Source organism: Ruditapes philippinarum, unplaced genomic scaffold (assembly GCF_026571515.1).
Source record: "Ruditapes philippinarum isolate M1 unplaced genomic scaffold, ASM2657151v2 ctg2335_1_1_1_1, whole genome shotgun sequence".
Classification (NCBI taxonomy): Eukaryota; Metazoa; Mollusca; class Bivalvia; order Venerida; family Veneridae; genus Ruditapes; species Ruditapes philippinarum.
In genome coordinates, this window is record NW_026857508.1 from 65,892 (window position 1) to 80,821 (window position 14,930).

Sequence of the window (14,930 nt, forward strand, 5' to 3'; positions counted from 1 at the left end):
TAAATGCCTCTAGCATTCATATTTTCTTAAAATCAGTCCTGTCTAGATGGATGGTTGGACTTTTTCTCCTACTAAAATTGTTGTTTTTATTATTAAAATAAGCGATCATTCATATTTTTTAATAAAATGAATAATATCATCGCCATTTAACGTTGATTGTCGAACTTATTTTTCAGCCCAAGACTTCTGGTATTTTATTAGAAATTCGACTAATACATGTACATAAAAGAGGCTACCAGTGGGGAAAACAGATTTTAATATTAAAGTCAATATCAAGGACATTTCGTTTTAACTTATTTTTGAGCATAAAATAAAAAAGAAAATTTGTTTGTTTGTTGTGTCAGATGTAATTTTATTTCATCTCATGAACTTTAAAAACAGTATTCTCACTCGTTGCCACGCCACTGTTTTTAAAGCCCAATCGATGAAATAAAATTCCATCTTACACACAAACAAACAAATGTCCTCCACATACTCCATATTAACTCAACGAAATCGAAGTGTAATCTTATATTTCAATGAGTGCTGTAATGTATTCATAATTGACAGGTCAATAAAATAAGACTATACAAAATAAGCAATAAGGCTGTGTATACAAACAAATGAACTATTGTTGTTCCAACATGCAAAAGCGGGATAAAGTATGCGCAAAATCATCACAAAATCTTTTTTCAAGGCGACATGTGACACATTATACAATTTATCTATAAAATATAAGATACCACCTTTGTTAAGCCTTTTCTCCAGAAACTAACTAAAGACATAATAATTACATAATTGCACGTGTTTAAAAAAAACGAATTAAGGCACTACAAAATTTTAAGAATATAAGCTTGTAATATATTTATCCTACTTAAAACATTATCAAAACTCCTTGTATAACCCAAATATCTACGACATCTTGGCTCTATCTCAATCTATGAAAGTTGTTTTCTGTCAATTTTCTGTACCTCAGGTTTATATATAAAATGTGTTAATTGAGTGTTGAGCAAACTAGTTTAAAAATATCCAACTAAGAAATTTACAAATCCTAATTTTTTGAATGGTTACAACAACATTTCTGTCCCATTCTTTTATAAATTTGTCACTTGCTGAAATGTTAATTAATAAAGAGACGTTTTTCAGCACATTGTGAACATTACACATGCATGTATGCTGCATGTAGTTTTTTGTGTGTTGTTTTGTTTGTATTTGTTGTTTTCTGCCGAAAATAATAGCTGCATAATTCATTTTTTAGATTCAATTATAACTGCATTAAGGTATACGATGGATAATCGATAATATTAAAAAGTCATCTTAAACTTAGAAGTGTATACTTTATCACATTCTTAACAAAATTACAGAAAACAACAAATGTTTACCATCTTGTTTAAAAAAAGTGACTATTTAATTTGAAATTTAAAGTTAAAGTTAAAAACAACAACAACAATAACAACACCATATTTTCATCGAGTCATAAAATGTCTGAAACAGGGAGAATAATGCGTGTGCTTGCTAACCAATGGCAGGTCTCGAAAATTTTGGAATTCAGTCACGGTTTGAGAAAATTCTACAAGAAGATTATCACATCATTTGATATACATTAGAATTCCAAGTACCCTCCAATAAATTTCCAGGATATCTTAAAGTTACAGCAAAGTTATCTATAAAAATATTACTTGTAAGAAATAGAGTAATATTTTCTTTGACCATATATAATAGTCACGTGGGTTGGCTACATAGTAGAGGTGTTAAAATATAATTGTATTATACGCTTTGTTAGACATTGAAATAGTATTTAATGTATAAAGGATTTTCAAAAATGGTTATTATTCAGAGCGGGCGCTATGGTGCAGTGGTAACACTGTCTGCCTACAAATCAAGGGGTCCGTCGTTTTGAGTTCTTTTTTTTTTTTTTCGATCCCCCCGCTTACTCCACTGAACGAATAAATGACTAGAAGACTGACAAAACCAGGACATAGACACAGAATGACGGCAACGATAGAAACAAGAGAAGACCTTAACGGACCAGGAAACAAGTACCGAAAGTACAAGACCGAAGACGACGACCGATAACAGAAAGAAGAAAGGAGACAAGAGCTGACAACAAACGGGCAGAGACGAGGACTGCTAACAGAAGAACAGATACAGAGACCGATAACAGAAGAACTGACAACAAGCGAACATAGACGTCCACCGATAACAGAAGAACAGAGACAGGGCCCGATAACAGAAAAAACTGACAACAAGCGAACAGAGAAAGGACCGATAACAGAAGAACTGACAACAAGCTAACAGAGACGTTAACAAATAACAGAAAACGAGGACTGATGAATGGAGACGGGGATCGATAACAGAGACGGAAACCGATGACAACAAGAAAACGGCCAGGACTGATTACAGAGGAAAAGAACCGATGACAGAAGAACGAAGAAGAACGAAGACAAGAACCGACGACAGAAGAACTGTCAACAAGACAACGGAGACGAGGTGTGATAACAGAAAAATAGAGAAAGGACTGATGACAAAAGAATGAAGACGGGAACCGATGACACAAATTGACAACAAGAAAACGGACTGATTACAGAACCACTGATTACAGAACCGATGACAGAACATCTAACAACAAAAGAACTGAGATCAGAGCCAATTACAGAAGAATAGAGACGAGAACGAATGACAGAAGAACGGAGAAGAACGAAGACGAGAACCGATAACAGAAGAACGTAGGCGACGACCGATAACAGAAAAACGAACACCAAAACCCAAGTTTACTCAGAGAAAGTCCTTTTAATTAATGTATATTTTGCATGCATACGTTTTAACCCCCTCACACATACGCATATCTGAGTAGAGAGCTCTATCTAGCAGATAGGATAGAAAAGAGTTTTGTGTTCGCTGCGTAAATGCCTTAAAATTTTCAGTACTATCTTTAATATTACTTCTCTATTACTATCATATTGGCCTATAGAATAATGTCTTCCATCTTGAATTTTTCGGCCATATTGGATTGTTTTGTTTACATGTTTATTTTAATTCTGTTTTGGTGTCTAATTTGTTTTCAGGCTTTTTCTTTCCTTAGAAGTTTTATTTGATATATCATCAATTTATGATAAAGAAATTTGGCGCCATTTGAGTGGTCATTTTAAATGGGTCATTTCAATGGTCGAAGATCAAGTTTTTCAATTTGGTATTCACCTTTACATCGGATTCAGCATAACCTTAAACTACGGTAAAATACACCAAAGATACCACTTGTACTACAAAATGCCCTCTAGCATTCTTATAGGGAGCCAAATTCTCAAAAATTAGTCTTGTGTTTTAGATGAATTCTACCAAATGGTATTACCCCGCTTTCTACGTTTTGAACCAAGGTACACAGTTGGTTATTCGCGTGAATCCTCAGCTACCTACCAGGTAGTAATTGGTAATTTGGATATTGCATGGATATTAACGGTTAACAAATGTGACGGTTATATAACAAGATATGTGTTTCCATAATATGGTCACACCCCTTTACCATACATCGACCAAGGCACACAGTTGGTTATTCGCTTGAATCCACAACTACCTATCAGAAGGTAGTTGGCAACTCGAACTTTGCATGCTTACCCATAATAACAGAAAGTGTTTTTTCCAGAATAAATATGACGGGTTGAAAGCAAGATAGATGTATTCTTCAACATTGAAAACCCCCGTCTCCCTCTGCATCCAGGGGACACAGTTGGTTTTTCGTTTGTTTACAAAACTACATACTTGAAGGTAGTTGGTAATTCGGATATTGCATATATTCCTCCGAAAACAAAGTATTTTTTTCTGAAACAAATGTTACCGTTCTATAACTAAATATGTGTTTTCTATATGTATAGTATGGTAACACACCCTTCACTATAAATCGACTTGGGAACTCAGTTGGTTATTAGCTTGAATCCCAAACTGCCAACCAGAAGGTAGTTGGTTATTCGAACTTCTGGTAGGTAGTCACTAAAAATAGAAAAGAAAATCACAAAAAACCAGATATATGACAAGATAGATGAATTCTACCAAATGGTATCACCCACGCCTCCCTACGTCGACCAGGGGACTCTGGTGGTTATTTGTGTGAGTCCCCAACTACCTACCACAAAGGAGTTGGTAATTCGAACTTTTGCTGTTAGATAGTTTGGTATTCGCGCGATAATCAACTAGGTTCCCTCCTTTATTCTGTGTTTAAAAATGTATGATGTGTTCTAACATTTCATGCTGGTGATAGTGGATTGAATTGCCAACTACCAGCTGTTGAATAGTTGGAAATTACGAATAACCAACTATCAGCTACCTACCAAATTGACGCTCATTCATTTTTGTATCTTTAAAAGGACTCCACTGAGGTTTTTTGACATGATGGTACTGAATATGTGTTTTGGAAAGTGTCCGCATAAATACCTAAGTTTTATTTTTAATGACATGCAGAAATAAACGCAAGATTCATGTAAAGTTCTTGCCTCCCTTTTTGAAATGTATGCTTTGAAAAACATGTACGTAACGATTTTATGTTTTAGCGTACGTAACGTTTAACTTTTTATTTCTAATGGGTCTTTTAAGTGTTCTCCTTTGAAAATGGCTTTAGGTAGAAACTATTAGTAACCGGATAGCATATATGGACATTCTAAAACTAATAACAATTGCAATGCATATCAAAAGAAAAAAGAAGAAGAAAACAAACTTAATAAATAATAAAATATAAATATAACAAGGGTAAACATTTTATCTAGAATCTGTTAGCAAAGTTTATATTGTCAAATGTTGTCACAATAGGGACTACGCTGGGATACCAGGCCGACCACAATTGCTATCTAAAACAACCAACAACTCAGAACAGAAAAATATATACAAATTTATTTACAATAAATGAATATTTATAAATGAAAAATGATTATATATGAAAAGTACTATGATAAGTCACTGCACAAACAAACACTATCAACGTATCTCAGTCTATTTCTCCCGTAAAGTTTCTGTCATGATGTATCAATAAAGTGGTGGCGTTGTTAAACAAAATTCGTCACAATGGCGGGCGTCTTGTATAAAATCTTATCAAGCGTAACTGTACTTCCTACAGTGTTGGCACAGTTGATAGGATCCTGAACAAGGGCATGCGTCACCCTTTAGCCATGGACATTACGTGTGGAGGGCCCGTGTCATCTTCGGGTGTGTCCTCAAATAAGAAGCTACAAAGTATAAAACATGATAAGTTCCATGATAATCAAACATAAGGGTAAATATAAAGTCCCTTGGAAAAGACTCGACCTTTGTCGGTTTCCAATAAAATAACGTGCTTCTTTGGATAAACAAAATGTCCACTATAGTACACCATACATTCCGTGGAACAAAACTTCAATCACATCCGCATAATACTGCGTTTCAAATATATTCAAATATACGCCACATAATAACCACCAATAAATAAACGTCTTCCAAAATCATGCCACTGAAGATCCTTCTCTAGAGATACGTTAGTTTTGATACGTTGTATTTACTTATAACAAAAACTGATGATAAATGAAATGAAGTAAGATGATAACGTAAATTAAATTGATTGAAACAAATCATTACGATACTGCAGCATTTTACATAAAGTTACACAAATACGGTAGAACCATAATAAATTATTAATGAATAGATATATATATATCTATAAAATATTCATGGCTCCTATACAATTACAATATAATTCAATTAACATACATCAATTAACATGTCTCGGTATAAATTTGCAATAGCGAAACACTAGAATAAAAAGAGCTTTTAAAATTTAATCTGCAAAAATTTAGAAAATTTAGAAAACAATAAATTACTGCCAAATAACTAAACCTGAATCAAATAAACTATAATTCTAATAGAAAATAGTATTTTACGAAATAGCAAAAATTTATGAAACAAAATCACTAGAAAATTAAATTTACCTTGTACAAGCTGTAATTTTACGACAAATATAATTTGTCTGTCACCGTCATAGTGACCTGTATAACGTCCAGTGCATTGCAATATAACACTTAGAATTTAGTCAATATATAGCAAACTACTGAGTACTGAGCGGGAAAACAGATCGTGCAAAACATGAACAATCGATTTGCACGAAATAAAGCTGGGACGGCGGGAAAAATAGTTATGTGAAATAAAGGCCCGTCCTTCAAATACAGACATAATACATATATCTGGTTCATAAAACAAAAATGTAACTTTCTTATTACTGAAAGGATTTTTGTGAAATAAACGGCAAAATGTTTAAATTGATACATGGAAATTTATGCAAACCATAAAAATACTCTAAATAATAATTTCACCCGAAAACTCTAAATTGAACAAAAGATGATGCAATCTCACATCAATGAATATAGAGTAAAAATGAGGTTCGGCGTGAAAATATAATGCAATATTTTACAAACGTACTTTCACTTTGTGACAAATGTTTAGCCGGTCACTAAAATGTAAAGATATTTGAGCCGTGTCATGACAAAACCAACATAGTGCGTTTGCGACCAGCATGGATCCAGACCAGCCTGCGCATCCGCATCCGCGCAGTCTGATCAGGATCCATGCTGTCCGCTTACAAACCCTATTACAAGTAGAGAAACTGATAGCGAACAGCATGGATTTGATCAGACTGCGTGAATGCGGTGGTGCTACTAAGGTTCCTGTTCGTGCATGAAATAATACACGGAAGGGCAACTGAGGTAAAGTTGGAAGTCGCCATATGACATATACTTTGTCGGTGTGACGTAATACAAGCACTTTTCTTTATCAAATCTTATATAAATTTGTGTTTTTTACCCACACATACTGACATAGCGGAACAGTTGTCATTCAAACGGAAGCCAGCAACCTAGATATACGAGGAGCATCTCCGACCCAATGATTTATAGTTTGAAAGCTGCCATGATTTAAGCATCAACACGTACTACACGGAAAATATCAGTACACACATCAGCATTTTATACTTCGCATTTTTTGAGGATTTTTTTCCTGTAGCAACACATATATAGTAGATAACAAATATGCAAATATCTTTTCTGAAGGAATTTGTTTGAGGTTGGGTCTTATTTTTGGCTAAAATGCCTAGCCTATTGAGGATTGTAACAGACAATATATAAGTGTTGACAGATGTGTAAAAATTGACAATATATATATAAGTGTTGACAGATAAACATTAGAAAAAAACTACTAGGAAATTGGAAACTTGGATTTGTTGAAAGGCTGCCTTACGAACGCTGGGTTGTTTACTTATTATTCATTGCTTTTCAAAGTTTTCATAAAGCACGGCAGTTATAGCTCGTAGGATACTTAAATATGCCCAAATGTCATCAAGAACAGTTTTGCATGTGGAAGGAATGTATTTTTCAGATTGTAAAAATGAAACAAAAAATTAGGAGACGATATTTTGTGATTAATAATTTGGATGAATAGAAGTAAGTTTTCTTCTTTTTATTACTTTTGACATTTAAGTTATTTATCAATTTCATCTTTGCTTTTTGTAAAATTTGTCAGCAAAAATTAAATTGAGGTAGGGGAATAGGGAAAATCTTAAAAAAGTAGTTTCGTTATTGAAAAGTGTGAAATTACATTTTGATAATTTTCACTGTTCGCACAGCTGATGGCAATTTGTAACGTTTTAGGAGACCATGCTAGAACACGAACAGAATTATCTGGAGAGTAAATAAAAAAACTACGGTATCATTAACATGAAAAACACATTTTTTGAGACATTTTATTTTTTGTGATAAAACAACAACAAAAAATATAATTATATAAAAAAGCGAATAGTAATAACAAAGTATTAAAGCTTATGCCTCCAGATGAGTCAAAATATTTCAATAAAATCAAACTTGAAAAAATATGTACTACGATTTAGGAAACGTAAAATGATTCAAGATTAAAATAATAATTTACATGTTATGGTTAATGACTGATTTTTTAGTATTTGCAACTATATTTCTACTGCGTTACTAACGCAAATAAGGGCTTTTATGCAATATTTTGACCCACTTTTTGGTACATTACATCGGCTTGCAAAGTGCCATTGGTAAATGTGTAAATGGCTTCCTTTGGTAATTCCACAAATTTATTACAATTCAAATTACTTTTTTCAAAAAATTTTTTTCACGGAAATTTGCATGATCTGGAGGCATGCAGCTTTAAGAAAAAGAATATTATAAAAGAAATCAATAAATAATTAAATATAAAAAAAGAAAGAAATTAAAACAAGCCCCTTCCTAGCCATTAGGGAAAGAGCCTCTTTGTCAAGTTTGGAAATTTTGAATTGTAAAGTTGCTTAAATGGGAAAAATATTTGGTACCTTGAAACGTACTTCATGCCCTTTTTAGAATATTATTTTGAAATTATCAAAATTGTTTATTCCAATGCAAATATTATTCAAAGGCATAAAAAAAACATGAAAAATTTGAAATGAAAATCTGTTGAAACAAATGTCTGATACCAAACTGGAATGAAATTTGTCAGTTTTTATATCGGAAAAGGCTTGTAATAATAATAATAGTATAATAATAATAATAATTATTAATAATAAATAATAAAATTTAAGGTAATTCAAATTTAAAAGAAGTGTCACTTACATAGTTTTTTTCCTGAATATATAAAAATAGCATAACTTATATTCAAAATGGCAAGCATAAAACCTTTGTTTTAGATAAAATTTAATATACCCGGTTTTCAAATGTTTTGGCGTTTCCGATGATAAAGTATAACAAAAACCTATAACTTATTTACATTCCTACATCATTACAATCTCCCGATAGGGCACAAAAAAAAAACGCCCCCCACTTCGTTTAAAATAAAAAAAGATACATAAAGCCGCATCACGACAAAACCAAATAATAGGTTTACGACCAGCATGGATCCAGACCAGCATGCGCATCCGCCCGCGCAGTGCGATAAGGATCCATGCTGTTCGCCCTATAAATTTGTACCTTGTAATAACTTTGTAAGCGAACAGCATGGATCTGATCGACTGCCGCGGGAGGCGCAGGTGGTCTGGTCCTGTGGTGAAAACCCTTTTTGGGGTTTTTGTCGTGACGCGGTCATATCAAAAATTAAAAAAAAGATTCAACTATTTTAACAAATCCGGAAAAATAAAAAAACGTACATGTTTTTCACATTTTTTATTACCTGCACCATAAAACCATCACAGCTTTTTTATGTTCTCTTAAAATAATACTGTTACACAACATTGGAGTAAAAAAAACAAAAAAACAATAAAAACAAAAAAATTATCAAAATACGACATGTACTTTTTATATAATTAAGTAATTGGGACAGGGGGACATTGTTTTTTTTATTTTTCTCGTTCCCCGAGATACTATTCGTGGCCACGGTTTTAGTGGGGGCCCGGATAAAAAACCTCGTCCAAAAATAATTTAAATTTTAAAATTTTAAACTTATTTTTACATGCAATTTAATTTTTTAAAATACAAAATATCAATTTGAATTTGCTTTTTTTTTATTTCTTTTCACTTGGTTTCCCATTATAATGCTTATTTGATTTTTTTAAATTTTTAAAATTTTAAATGAATTTTTTAAGTGTTTGGATAAAACGGACTACAAAAAAATATATTCTAAAATAAAAAAAAGCCCAAAAAGTAAACACTGAAATTAAAAATATTCTAAAAAATTTAAAAACTTTTAAAAACAAAAAAGTTAATAATAATAATAATAATAATAATAATAATAATAATAATAATAATAATAATAAAACAACATAATTTACTGAAACGTATTGTTTAGTCGTCATATTCATTTCAAAAGAGAAACTCAGAAAATTCATCATCATGCTCGTACCTAACCACATAGTGATGCACCATATCAAGAGACATTAAAAATTACGCGTAAATGTTATTTGAACTTTATCTGTGACATGGCAAGCGTTTACATCAAAGACTGATTATCTTAAATACTATAAAAAAAGAAAAGAAAACACGAAAATTATGTCGATAGTGATATTCTATTGATAAATAGAAAACAAATAGTCAGAAACGTTCTCTTATTTAAATATTGTGCAAAATGGTACTGCAAAACTAACAGCGCCGCACATTAATTCCACAAAAATGGTACTGCAACACAAAACTCGCCGGAATTTAATTTCCAGATAAAAAAAATGGTACTGCACAAGAACACATTTACCATCACATTTCAATAAAGTACTTAAATGAGACTTGATCTTAATAATTCACGTGGATATTGATTCAAACTAATTTATTTATTTATTTATGGTTGATATAGATGTCCAACTCGTGTTGTAAAAAAAGCTACCGGAGTTGACAAGGGCTAAGCAAAGCGGTGTCAGTGTCAGGCACCAGAGTCTCTGTGATATATTGTTACCTTTTTGTTTCACATAATCACCTAAATGTAAAGTATGTTTTGCTGAATGAAAGTATATTTATCTGTAAAAATGTATAAAAAAGACTAAACAACAATAATATATTCACTACAACTAATCAAAAGTTAACAAATGTTTTTAAAATAATAAGCACGCCCGAACCACCTCTTTAAGAGGTAGAGATCCAGTAGTCGCTGGAGGTGTCAAAATTCTGCTTTACAAATGATTGCGTACATTGTGTCTAATGTTCCTTTGTCTCACTGTCTAATGATTATTTGTACCTCAAAGCTGACTCAGAAATCATGTGGTATAAGTAGTCGTTCAACTGCGTTGAAATTGGTATTTTCTGGTTAGTTATCCAGGAGATTCATTGAGGTGGATTGACTGCCAGGATATGGTTAAAATGTGACTTATTTCATTTTCTTCTCTCCAACAGAAATGAGAAATTTCAATAAAAGCCCCAGGTCATTGATGCTTTTGATTCCATCGTCTGTTTTATATGATACGAAAGGATCGCCTTTGACCTTAACCGCTCCAGTAAGCTGACCAACATGATAAAAAAACAACAATAAAAACAAAAATAAAGTTCAAAAGCTAATATCACTTTCAACCTGGTTCTTAGGCATAATTTTTTTACTAATTCTTTCACCAAGTTTTAGATAATGTTTAAACATTTCACTAAGATTTTAGACACCACCACACTTCCTTATATTTTGTAGACTTGAATGGTTCTTATATTTTGTAGACACAAATGGTTCTGACGCAATGAACTTGCATTGAAGATACAATGTATATATTATAAATTGAGACCTGAGCGCAATAAGCTCTGTAAAACTACAATTATTATAACGGCGTCATTCCCTATTTGTAATATAATGTGTCACACATTTCCAACGTGTCATGTAAAGTTCTTAAGTGACTGCTTCAATATCATTTAAATAAATTGTCTTATAACAAGTTTTCCATGTTTAAGATTTCTTTTTAAATATATACAACATTTAAACATTTAATGAAAAATTCCTATTTAGATAATTCTTCAAATTTTTTTTTTCCATACCTTTCCACCGCGACAACCAAGCATGACTGAATTGATATCTAGTGATTTTAAACCTAACGAGAATGACTGCAATGTATCAAGTGTTTGCGCCAATTTCCAGACAATCGTTAGCCAATCTTTTCTCGAGGCGCGCACATCCGCATCAGGTAACTCGTACATATACACATATCCCGCCAACCTGGCACGGGAAGTCAGTCGTCGACCTATGGCCATGCATTTAAAAGCCGCCTCTCCACTTTCTGGAAAAAAACAACAATAGCAAAAAATAGAATTGCTTTTTCGATTACCTTTGTAACCTTGTATCAATTATCAAAACTCACTTTAGAAGTCATGATGATTTAAATAATGATAAATATGATAAATTTCATTTCATAGACTGCAGCGGAATTGCCAAAATTTCTTCAATAAGGAGGTTTAGCCTTTGAAAATGATTTGTATTTTTCTTCTCTTTAAAACTGCATCTACTTTTTGAAATTAAAAGTAACAAACCCTTTGTCAATTTCGTCAGTGACTGCTCGTCCGTACTTGGATTAAATTGCTGAATAATAAGATGTAATAAATAATTTTATACTTTAACATGTCAATGGTTTCTTTTACAGTTTTTGTATATTTATTTTATAACCCTACAAACTTTAGAATTCAGAAATTATTATAAAAAAGACAAGGACGAAAACGGCTTATTTACAAAATTAAGTATTTTAAAACATAAAATAACATTAAAACCAAAATGCTACCTCAACCAATCTGATCAATATAAATTGATAATATAATCATTTCAGTCCCATATGTGTGTCTACACTAATGTAAAATGATGTCCGACATGAACTTGAAGAAAATTTATCAATGATTGCAGCAACTAAACAATCAATATCCAATCCTTGACCTTAACTCATATTATTATGCATATGAAAAATTTAGATAAAACCGACTGGACAATGCGCTAGTGTCCGGTAGACTGAATTAAACCTACTGTAAAATCCTTATATATACTAACACGACATCGTACGCTTAACACGTGCAAATACTATTTACAAAAATGACCATTACCATATTGTGTATACGCATCGTTCAGACAATATTTTCTCGCTATACTTGAACGAAACGCGTAAAAATTGTATGAAGGTGTAAGCTCTAAAAGCATATTTAACAAAATAAACTTATTTGTAAAACTATTGTTTTTTAATAGATAATTTTAAAACGAAACTCAAAATCTTTTACTTTGCCTCCAATAATTGCAGTCAATGTGTATAAAATTGGATTGAGAGCAGAGTTGACCGGTAGAATAAAGACGGCTGCCCAAGCGTAAACATCTCCAGATATTACATGTCCAGTCAGTGCCAACATTCCTACAGTGTAAAGAGTACATTTATGCAATTATTATATCTTAAACTATGGGATAGAGCTTATGTAGCGTTATGTACTTTATCAATATTCCAAATTTTAAAAGCAACTTGTAGCTAACATCACATGGCATTTATTTTGACATATCATTGTTATAGTCGAAATAATTTTCATGATGTCTTAATTATTCCAAATAACACAATGCGTTGTTAACCTTAAAACTATTACTTCTTCATAGAATTTTTATCTAAGTACTTCCGGCAGACAAACAATGCTATTACCCAGTACTCCGATAGGAAACCAACACAAAAAGTCAGTTCCTACAACCAGTAGAAGATTTCTTGCAACCTTTAAGTCCCGTTTTCTTGCAGTTTCAGTCGATGTGGCAATGCCGGCAGATTTTCTTATCTCAACGAAAATAGACAACTGACCTACTGCAACCAATATAAACGTAATGAAATTTAAACATACAAAGACAGAAAGCGAATAAGCCCAGCCAGCGGGACGGTCTCTAGTTAGTGGCAAAGCAATACAGACCCCGGACTTTGAGTAAAACTCGTTTTTGAAATACCCTACGTATACAACCGGTATAATTGCGACCATTGAGGAAAAAATCCATGTGAATAAAACACATACAACAGCTTTCTTTGTGGATATCCTTACACCGCCAAATGGAAATTTGATAACAAGTATCCTATCTAATGTAATAAGACAGAGAAATAGAACACTAGATTCCGAAGAAATAGTCGACAAAATGCCAGCAAGGTTGCACCATATACTATGTCTCCAGTAGTCGTCTACAAAAATATATCTGAAAGGATAAAAACGAAACGAACACGTTAGATACAATATTTCTCTTTCAGGGACACAAAATAACACTTTGTATTAAATAATTAAAGATGACCATTCACGGCACTATTGATAACAACTTTTATTACAAATAACGGAAATTGCTATTACCAATTACAATATAAGTATATGTACTGGATGTACTATATTACATGAACATTTAAGCCACTTTGAGTAAATTAATTTGCAGTTTTTTAAGGTTACTAAATGCTGTAAATTGATTTTGAATCCAAATCAGAATTACCTTTTTCTGAAAGCAGAATCAGCGATTGCAATAATTAGAAGATAAAGTCCCATCATGAAATCTGCAACGGCCAAATTTGTTACAAATATTCCAAAGCCCAACTTAAGCCGTTGCCTGTCATAATGTAATCTGTAGACAATGGTGAGTAAATTTCCTAAAAGCGCTGTTATCCCGATCAGCCATATCAAGAATTGCAATACAGAATTACGCATTAAATCATCACACGACGAAAACTCATCTTGTTTTGGGTAGCAATTTTTCTCACCGACATAGTTAGGTCTTATACAACAGAACTTGAATGCAGGTGTGATCAATGTGTTTAAACCTATTAGTCCAGTAAATATTTCTTTATTGAACGTTCTGATACTATTTCCTCGGAAACTGATTTCTGAAATAACCGCATCTCTGAAGGCAAAGTCTTCTATTTCCTGTATTCTATTATTAGAAAGGTCTAGCTTTTTCAGAGTTAATCCTGAAAAAGAGTCTGCTAAAATCTTTACAAGCTTGGCGTTTGCGAAATTTAAGTTTTGTATATTAGCTAACCCACTTAATGCATGTTTCGCAATGTAAGCAAGTTTAAAATTGCCATGAAGTTCAAGTTTTGCCAGATATTTAAGACTACTGAAGACATAATTAGACAAAGTGTTTATATTATTGAAACTTAAGTCTAAATGCATAAGATTCACAACTCTGTCAAAACCATGCCGAGATATGACTTCAATGTCACAACCCGATAGATTCAAAATGGACAAAGTCGGAAGAATAAGAACTGAGTCCTCCAGGATAGAACTTAGATTTACATTGAAACTGAAATCTAGGTAACGCGTATTCTTTGATATTGTTGAAATCATTGTTAGGTTGGAACTAGTGAAGCTGCAATTTGCAATTAATCCTGAACATCGGCATTGATCTGGACATTTGAAATCACACAAAGCTTCGTCATCTCCACGGGGGCATTGGATAAAGCCATCACAAACTTGCTCAATTGATATACATATTTTGCTTGATGCACATTTATAATCATGTGGACAATGAACTTTTGTAGTCACTGGAAAAAAATAAAACATTAGTTTAAAAGTTTAAATCTA

General features: G+C 32.4%; 1 protein-coding gene across 1 annotated transcript; it reads right to left on the reverse strand.

The window, feature by feature from the left end:
- Positions 1-9,764: 9,764 nt before the first annotated feature.
- Positions 9,765-14,885, reverse strand: LOC132749992 (G-protein coupled receptor GRL101-like). The gene is made up of 6 exons (XM_060739943.1): positions 13,843-14,885; positions 13,031-13,560; positions 12,627-12,754; positions 11,898-11,946; positions 11,409-11,647; positions 9,765-10,893 (listed from the first exon to the last, which is right to left on the reverse strand). The coding sequence occupies exons 1-6, from the start codon at positions 14,691-14,693 to the stop codon at positions 10,762-10,764; spliced, it is 1,929 nt and encodes a 642-aa protein (XP_060595926.1). The 5' UTR covers positions 14,694-14,885; the 3' UTR covers positions 9,765-10,761.
- Between the last annotated feature and the right edge of the window lie 45 nt (positions 14,886-14,930).

Bases quoted from the DNA above. Each gene is read 5' to 3' on its own strand.
- LOC132749992 (XM_060739943.1), bottom strand. From the start codon at position 14,693: ATGATTTCAACAATATCAAAGAATACGCGTTACCTAGATTTCAGTTTC. The intron at 13,561-13,842 runs GTAATTCTGATT...TTATCCTTTCAG, and splicing joins GATTCTGCTTTCAGAAAAAG to ATATATTTTTGTAGACGACT. The intron at 11,947-12,626 runs GTAAAAGATTTT...CTTATTATTCAG, and splicing joins CTGCAATTATTGGAGGCAAA to CAATTTAATCCAAGTACGGA.